This window comes from Eucalyptus grandis, chromosome 4, assembly GCF_016545825.1.
Source record: "Eucalyptus grandis isolate ANBG69807.140 chromosome 4, ASM1654582v1, whole genome shotgun sequence".
Lineage (NCBI taxonomy): Eukaryota > Viridiplantae > Streptophyta > Magnoliopsida > Myrtales > Myrtaceae > Eucalyptus > Eucalyptus grandis.
The window spans coordinates 33,429,952-33,439,118 of record NC_052615.1 but is presented as its reverse complement, the minus strand read 5'-3'; the positions used below and the strand labels follow the sequence as shown (position 1 = coordinate 33,439,118).

Sequence of the window (9,167 nt, the reverse complement as noted above, 5' to 3'; positions counted from 1 at the left end):
CAACTGTGCACAGTTGATGTTCCCATTTATCCGTTATTTTGCTCCCTTTACTTTGTGTTGTTGCTTTTGACTAACGTCGAGTAGATAATGCTAAGGAACAAGATTGGTGTTATGACTCTCCAATGGAGAATCTCAAATTGGGTGTTTTAGATTGGGAGTCAAAAGTAATTTTCTTAGGGAGGCCTTGATAGGAATTCATCCGTCTGCTAATCCACTAGTGGGCATTGTGGTGTTACTACTTCGATAAGTATGCTTACAACATTGAATGTGATTTCGGATTTTTTAATTGTAGTCTTCTTAGCATTCTCTACTGGACAGGTGATAAATATTAGTTTTTGTAATATGCACAGATCACAGATCGCCTATCAATTCAAAGTTCTCAGAAAATTTCCTTGAAGCAAACTTTTTGGAATTTTTTACAATGCTTATTAGTCTCTTTTCGCATTCGAGTTGTTCTGCTTTTTTGTCCATCTGCTGATTGTTCTCTTCGAGGATTTCCAGATGATGGTTAATTTTACGATAGTATGAGTATTTCACCGATCCTTTTGTAAATTTGTACTTTTTGTAATTTCTTTTTTATGGTCATAGTCCACCACCGTATGAAACGAAGTAACGTGAGCATTCTATCTATGAGTAGCATCATTTATGGATAATTTAGGAGCATGACGATCTTTCCTTTGCACATGTGGATAGGCTTTTACATTATAGTAAAACATTTAGATGCATGACACAAGTACTAAGTCCTAACTATCTTACTTGATTCAAGTAAGTGTCACTAAGTTTTAGACACAATGGTATCGACAGAGCGAAGATCATAGAATCTCACTTTCACTTATCCGTCGGCATTTCACTTTTTTTATTAGCTTAGGTTGCCGTTGTGTTATGTTGGAATATTTTCCTACTCACGCTTGTATCTTCGTCTATCCCGATTCTTTGTCCCGTTACAGCTGAGCAGCAATTGCATTTAGCGCTTCTTGGACCCTTGCGATGTCTTCCGCGAGTTTCCCTCGGTCCGGCTGCTCCTATTCATGGAAAAAGATCGAATTAGCTATATTAAGTCACTTCATCTGATTAGTTGCCTTTGCCTAGGATGGAAGATGTTGTATTAGGAAGGGAAGAAATTGAGGAAATCAAGAATAATGTGTAGGTGATGAGAGGATATATCATTTAATTAGCAAAGTAGATAGAATGAACCTTTGTGGTAAGCCGCACGCTTTTTTCTGCCAATTATAAGATTAGTATATAAAAAAAAACGATTCGACTGCTAATGGGTATGAATCAATAACTTTATTTTAGTTTGATATGATTTATAGTAAAGTCCTCGTACTGAAATTTTTATTAGTATGCTTGAGTAAAAAGAAGTTGTTAAATCATTCTCTGGTAGCATAAAGACTAACGGATGTAAATTGAAAAGACTGCGTGTTAGTTAGGTTGTATGGTTAGGCACCTTCCATCTCCGTTTTATATAAATCTGAGGGATAGGGAAGGCTGAGTTTACCTCGGGGACCACACATTCAAGATGAACTCCATAGCAGCATTCTGCACAGTAATAAGCCCGGTCCTTTGGGCATATCTTCATCTTGCATGCTGCGCAGCAAATCCTACTTGAATCATCCTTGGGAGTAGGTTCTTTGAGCGTAAGAGAATGGGGATGGTGTTTGTGCTTAACGGTGCTTGGAAGAGGAAGACAAGTGCAGTGCACATTAAAGTTGCAGCTAACGCATCGGTAAAGATTGTTGCTGCACGGAGTGCTGCAGGAATTACATGAAACTTGACCACGCGATTCTTTGAAGCAAGAAGGGAAGTCGTTACACTTCTCCAGTTTCAGTGAAGGTGCGAGACAAGTGCATACCAAGTCGAGGTCGAATGAACATTTGTCGCAATGGTACACAGAGCCACCATTGATCTTCCGACAGGCATCACAGATTGCACATGTTTCTTTAAGAAGCGCGCGGGAGTGCGAAAGGCAGCAAGGATTTTCTCTCTGCCGTGGTAATTGAGCACAGTATTTGTGGAGTGTGAGCAGATCGCATTCCTTGCAGCAACAAGCTGAACCCGAAATTTGCTGTTCACATCCTGTACATTTCCTTTTACTCTGCTGTGCGCAGAGACAAAGTGTCGCGGTGGAACGCGGTAGCTTCCTTGTTTTACATTCTTGAGGAGGGAAATCAGTACATGGGAAATTTGTTAAGAAACAGGTCACGTCCACGTTGTATTTGCACTCGCCGCATTGGAAGGTGAGCCCCGAGCCAGTTTTCTTGCAGACGCCGCACTTGAAGGTTTCCGATGAAAATTGAAGGGTGAGAGGGTGTTTGGGATGAACCCGGAGGAGGACTTTCCGAGGCAACTTCTCGCACTTCTTATGGAGGAGGAAGCCGCAGCGGTGGCAGACGTGGCCGAGATCCAAGATGGGTCTCGAGCGTCCCTTGCAAGGCTCGCCGGTGTCCTCCATCATACAGAGGGCCAGGGGATGCTCGTGGCTGCAATGGCAAATCTGCATCCTTCTCTCTCTCTCTCTCTCTGTCCTTCTCAATCAGAATGGAGGGGGCGAATTGGAGCCTGGAGGTCAGGCCTTTATGGTGGGAAGGAAATCCAGTTTCCTTTCCCATCACACAGCATTTATACCTTCCCTATCTTTTCAGTTTTATTACTTGTCAAAGATGTTCATCTAGGGACAATGACACAATTGTTCTTTCGTTCAATATATAATATAAACACTGAACTTTTAATTTTTTTAATGTGATCTTTAAATTTTAGCTCAATATGTAATATGATCCATGAATTTTTAATTTATTTGATATGATCTTTGGACTTTTGGTATGCATTCAACTTAATCCCTAAACTATATAAAAATATTTAACGCTTTCTCTAAACTTGAATTGAAATGACTATATTGAATATTTTTATATTTTTTAAGGACTAAGTTGAACAACAGTTGAAATGAGAGTAGGGCCTCTCATGTACCAAAAGTCCAAGGACATTATCAAACAAATTAAAAGTTCATAAATCACATTACATATTAAGCTAAAATTTAGGAACTACATTATATATTGAGTAAAAATTCAGGGATTATGTTGAATAATTTTATATGGTTCAGGCACTAAGTTGAACAAGAGCCGAAATGAGAGTAAGGCCTTCCAAGTACCTAAAGTCCAAGGACATTATCAAACAAATTGAAAGTTCAGGAATCATATTGCATATTGAGCTAAAGTTCAAAAATCACATTAAACAAATTAAAAATTCATATTACATTACACATTAGATTAAAGTTAATAGACTATTCATGTCATTTCCTTCATTCTGAGTTCTTATCTTTCTCGGCAAAACTTGGTGGGAATATGCTTGCCTTGTCTTGCTTGGTGAATTCGAATGGTTTCATGTGCTTTACTAACCACCAGAAGATATAACCTGCTTGTTGTGAAATAGATTCGATCTGCGAATGACTTGGAGATGAATACCTTAAGAATCTCCAATCTAAGGAGGTTGGGGTGACCTTGACCATTCGCAAATTACATGCGGAGTGTCGAGATTGAAAGAGTATGTGAATGGGTTGAACTCTCTCGTGCGGATTAAAACACTACCATTTGACGCTCTAAGAGCAAACTGAAGATATTGTTGCCATGATTGAATGACCGATCAGATTGCCGAAACTAAGGATTACATGTCTTCCGCCACAAAATTTCATACTCGATCGGTGATTACCATCAACATTTGCTGGAAGGCAATGCCAATATTTCGTGTGGTGGGCATTGCGTAACATATCTTTCCTTAAACAACGTTGGATTATCGAAACATTAGACCGAGGTCGAACAGTGTTTGTTTCCCGTTGAATTCCGAGTCATCGTGCAAAATCTTTAAATTGTCGATGACCATTTTTATTGATTTTTCCAGATTAAATTAACAGACAGCGCAAAACCCAAAAATGGTTATGCATAAGAGAAGAATCGGATCGAACCTTGGTTCTTCTTCTGGGTGTCTGGATGGATGTGCACAAGGGTCGGCTGGCTTCTTGATTATCCATTCTTGGTCTCTCTCAAGTCCGGAGCTTCGTGAATCGGTTCTTGATTCTGATGACGAAACTTGGTATGGCGAAGATGATTTCTCCTTCGGCCGATCGGGCATGATTGCCATAGCACATATATTCTTAGCTTCCATGCGCTGGTGTCGTCGCTTTTGTCTTTTCTCTTCTTTTCTGGGTTCTCTTCATGCTGGACAAGCTCAAATTCTTCGCTTTTGCATACATGAGGGAAAAAAATTGAAAATTTCCGTAATTATGCGCAGCTGATCTCCCTATTTATCCGTTATTGTGCGTTCTTTGCTTTTGTTCTCTGTATAATGTTGACTTCTGTTTTCTTTGCCATTGCTTTTGACTGTTGCTATTAGATCATGCTGAGGAACGGAATTGGTGTGGTGACTTTCTCGAAGAGAGTCCGGAATTAGGTGTTTCAGAATGGGAGTCAAAAGTAAATTTTTTGGGGAGGTCTTGTGAGGATTTCATCCGTGTTGTAGCACTGTGGTGTTACTAAACTGATTGATATGTGTGCCGGCATCAAGTGTGACTTCTGATTTTTATTGCAGTCTGCTTGGCGTTTTTCTGCTGGACAGGTAATAAACTTTAATCCTGTAATGCACAATGGGTGTCTAAACTCCACCATTGATGAGGACAGTGTAGTTATTGTTGATATTGTGCTCTTCTATGACAAAAGCCTTGGCCTGAAGAAATCAATAAATTTGATGTCAATCTGATCGTGGATCATGCAGTTTTTGCTTAGTTAGGCATTCCATGTTTCATAGAAGTTTCTACGTTGGTATCTGTACATTGGTAACTTGGCTGCAAGTGCTCGCTTAGGTGTACGAACTTTTGGTTATTTGCACAGTCCTAAGTTCGATTTTCGTTCTCTCTACTCCCATGAGGTCGGGATAAATAAAAATTCGATCTTTGGGTTGCGCATGTAGCCAATCAGTGTAAAAGCAAAGCGATTTGTCTCTCTTGTTGAGTTGTCCCAAGTAGAATGCTTGCCGGTCGCTCTGCCAGTATAACTAACAATTTGACTGTTATTCGCATCCTATGCTATACTGTCAGAATTTGTTGAGTGTAAGCATTCAAATAGTTTGGCCGCACAATATTTCCTCAGTTCTTACCATGATCAAGCCAGATGTCACACGCTTCTTTGGATGTCTTTATCATATACTCACGATGTTCTTGGATCATTGTAGCATGGTGGTAAAGGCATCCAAAGGGGCACAACATATGATCTAGGTTTGCTTCGGTAACCACCTAATTGTCTAGAATGCTAAAATGGTCATCAAGCAAGCTTCTTCAGAAGTATATGTTTTTTGATCCTGATGATTTGCTTCTAAAGGATGGTCTAACATTACCGTTCATGGGAACTAAGAAGCAGTATCTTACCAGTCCGTTCACATGCTTTTGGAGAATCTAACCATTGACATGCTTTGGTTGGAGACGGAATAATTTATATTGATGTTATGGTGCTCTGCATAAAATACCTTGTATTCTATCTGAATGGTTGAGGAAATCTTTACATCATTTTTAAGCAAAACGTGGTCATTGCAGAACCTTTAGTTTCTTTCCACATCTATGGGACTGCAGTCCATTTTCTTGATTAACTTTGTACACGTACCAACAAGTTTTAAATGATCTTCATCATACAAGCTATTCATACATCACTAAGTCGGAATTGGTCCAACAGGCTTTTACCATGGACTCTGCTCGCGACAACCAGCCTCATGTAATCCTCGTGATTCGTTGTTTTGTACAGTGCACTGCTCTTTCTAGCAAGATCTGGAAATGGACCGATCGAAGCTTCTATATTTGGACTGTGAAACGCAGCAATTGAGAGGCGTTCCTTTTCTGGATTCACCACTGCTCTATGCTCTATGCTCTTGTACTGTCCATTGCTCATTATCTGCATAGATGTGAAGATCGATCATGGGATCACTTTTACACGTGGGGGAAGGGGTAGTGAAATTATGGTACTACCTCAATGACATCGCCTACATTGACGATGAATGCCCTGGGAACAGGTTCAATAGGTAGCCATTTGCCATTTTTCTTGATTTGCAATCCGTCTACATCATTCACTTGTGTTAGCAGGGTTATTCCGGTGGCATCAGAGTGTGAGGTTTGACCCAGGACCTCCTTTGCTCGCTTGCACGGTGGATAGTAGTTTAGTCTTATCCCTTGTATCCCCTCTTCAAACATGCTTGCAAGCACATCCGGAGAAATTCCTAAGTTCTTGGCCATAGCCCTTAGGAGGAAAAGCGAAATGCGTACCAATTCTGAAGAGTAACTCTCCAGGGTTGCTCTGAGATGTAGAACCGAAATTGATGTTATCTTTTGTTCATCCCCAAGAAAGAGAGAAAGAAGAAAAAGAACTGGCTAGACTCATTTGGCGACTGTGTGTGTACTTCTCTGACTCTTGGATGATGGAGATATATTATTATGTTCTCGCTACTTCGTTTCTTTGTATGTGCATAGCTGTCCTAGGAACTTCTACTATGTGATTGATCTGTTTCAACTCACCTGAAAGAGGCAGGGTTCTTTGGCCAAAACCTGAGGTTTCTTTGGGAAGCAGGTTGTACAAAAAGGAGGAGCATGTCACTCCAGTCAAGCTTCTGGTCTTCTGACATAACAAAAGCTTGGCCGTAGCCTTCGATGGAGTTAGGTAACTGCTCGTAATTCTTCTTCTCTTCAAATGGCAGCTTAAAGAAATCCTCTGTATTTGTCTTCACTTGATGAATGAACTCTTCTGATATGCCATGGTTTATCAACTGTGTCATCATGAGAATCAATTTCATATCAGTACTGGGAAGTTGAAACTTTTTGAAAATATGCCATTAACATGATATGAAATAAATTTGGTTTGATTTGAAAGATTCAAGATTGTTCACCTGGAGGAAGCCCCATTCCTTACAAGCCAAATGGAACTTCTTGATTTCGTCTCTGTGATCAGGGTGATCTTCACCGAGCTTGATCATGTCTATGACAGGAATCTCAAGAGACTCGGTCTCACACACTTCTTCAAGTTCAGATGCTGGCCGTAGATAGCGAGATGGAACCTCCTTCAGGCCCTCAGACGCGAGAGCTTGGACGTTTTTGACAGGGAGGGAACCGCCGAGGTCAGTCCTGTAAAGCACCTCAGTCTCCATGACTCCAGGTTAACCACAGTGGGTCTCGAAGCCCAAAGTCTCCTCTTATGTATGTACATACTAGCAAGACGACCCATTCACTGCTCATTCAACAATAAGTATTCTCATCACAATCTATAACTATGAACCACTCTTATTTTGTCTTGTTCCCTTTCTGCTAGATATTTTCTAGTTAAAATTTGAGAAATACTAGAGGTGCGTGAATGTGGCAGTCTCTTGAAATTGTCAACCGCATTTGTGACGTTAACTGCTAGCAGTTCCACAGGCTCGCCAGGCTTTGGTTCTTGTAAGAAACTTGTGGGTGCTATCAGAAGACTTTGACAAGAATTATATATTCTTCAGGTCTTTGTTTGGTCCCCATTTTTTGTCACATCTCTTCGCTCTTATCTTTAATCCCGTGCTTGTTACGTTATAGGGTATCGTTTGTTTGCTTGAGGATGATAGAATAGGAATCCTTTTGGTTAAGTTTTTGCTTCTTCTGGACGGCAGTCTTTTGTATTCTTAGATGGTTGCTATCGCTGCTTACTGTACTCTCATTGGATTTCACGATATTTGACAAGATTAACACGCCATGACACCTAGCAAGATTCCAAACATTTAAGAGTATGATAAGAAAAAAAAAAGGGGAGGTTGGTGAAAGATGATGTGGAAGTCTATTAACCTCGGATGAGCGACATCGAATGATCACCACAGTCCGGAGATGAAGTGCCACCATCTCTGGAGAATTTGCAAGATTGGTCACTTTTTAATTATGGTGGCATGATCTCGACCTCCTATTCAGTACTTTGTGGAGAATTACTTTGAAATTTGGTGATTCATGGCCCTGTCCAGAGCTTTTTAGGTCCGATACATTGTAGTGCAGCAATGAACTGCAGTGTACACGTTTTTTTGTTAATTTATGTTGGGTAAGTTTTTATTAGATTATCAGTTAGGTTAAGTTTGTCAGTTTTTTTTTATTATCATTTGGTTAAGTTTGTCTTTATCGAAATCAACAAATACTGGTTCGGCAGCAAATAGTAATAAAAGAAGAGAAAAAATCTCAAAAAATCTCCAAAAAATCCCAAGTTCTGCCGACATTAGTACATTTATCTTAAATTTTTCTCTGTAACATAAAAAAATCTCAAATTTGGATTTCATAAGATCATCATTGAGATCGCTTCTAAATTCATCATTAATCTTCTTAGCTTAGAGCTTATGATTGATAATGCCGGCCCTGCTTTGTTTAAAGATAACAATAGATTCCTGTAAAGTTACTTCATGTTTTGTCAATGAACAATTTAACTACATGGGTGCCAGAAGACACATATCTAGTTGGATTTACATTTATTTAAAAGTTATGAACTAATTACGATATATTAATTGTTCTACATTGCACTAACTGTTTGATGTGGAATTTTCCCAATACAATTCACTTTCAATGAGCACATTCTATCTTGCACAACTGAGTTTTGTTCTCTATCTTGCATAACTGAGTTTTGTTCTCTATCTTGCATAACTGAGTTTCAAAAAGCGCAGAAGAAAGTTTCTCCATTCGAGGCGTCAAGTCCAGACACGTCTTGAAATTACGCCTTCAAGATTGTCATCGACAACGACAAGGGCATTCATCAAATGGTTGGAGACCTCTCCCTTGGAGAATGTTGAGGAAGTGGTTGTCGGAACCTGAAAGGTGTCAGGTAATCTAGCGATGGCGCACCCTATTTAGAAAGCTTATTGGGATTCTGAAGGACAGTCGTGACTCATCTACAGCTCAAAAATCGCCCCAACATGTGCCTGCTAAGTACCTCCCATTCTTGGTGATCTCACTTCGCCTTCAAAATCGACGAGACCGTACTGTGGAATGAATGTTCCCGAGGATCGCAAAGCCTAGAGCCAATGCTGAACTTTCATGTGGTGGGCATTGTGTAATATGTCCTTCCTTAAAAGACATTAGATTACCAAAATCAGAACGAGCTCGAACAACGTTTGTTTCCCGCTGAATTCCAAGTCATCATGCAACA

The 9,167-nt window shown here is 40.0% G+C and overlaps 2 protein-coding genes across 3 annotated transcripts; both read right to left on the bottom strand.

Annotated features, from left to right (window-relative positions):
• Positions 1 to 653: 653 nt before the first annotated feature.
• Positions 654 to 2,534, bottom strand: LOC120292986. Of its 2 annotated transcripts, none has more exons than XM_039311677.1 (2): positions 1,499 to 2,534; positions 654 to 1,022 (listed from the first exon to the last, which is right to left on the bottom strand). In XM_039311677.1, the coding sequence occupies exons 1-2, from the start codon at positions 2,498 to 2,500 to the stop codon at positions 942 to 944; spliced, it is 1,083 nt and encodes a 360-aa protein (XP_039167611.1). In that variant the 5' UTR covers positions 2,501 to 2,534; the 3' UTR covers positions 654 to 941. The 2 variants fall into 2 exon arrangements, with proteins under 2 accessions (XP_039167611.1, XP_039167612.1); XM_039311678.1 differs by having other exon boundaries at positions 654 to 1,016.
• Positions 2,535 to 5,495: 2,961 nt separating this feature from the next.
• On the bottom strand, positions 5,496 to 7,356 carry LOC104441992 (S-norcoclaurine synthase 1). Its single transcript, XM_010055275.3, has 4 exons — positions 6,913 to 7,356; positions 6,545 to 6,792; positions 6,002 to 6,326; positions 5,496 to 5,927 (listed from the first exon to the last, which is right to left on the bottom strand). The coding sequence occupies exons 1-4, from the start codon at positions 7,168 to 7,170 to the stop codon at positions 5,679 to 5,681; spliced, it is 1,080 nt and encodes a 359-aa protein (XP_010053577.2). The 5' UTR covers positions 7,171 to 7,356; the 3' UTR covers positions 5,496 to 5,678.
• Between the last annotated feature and the right edge of the window lie 1,811 nt (positions 7,357 to 9,167).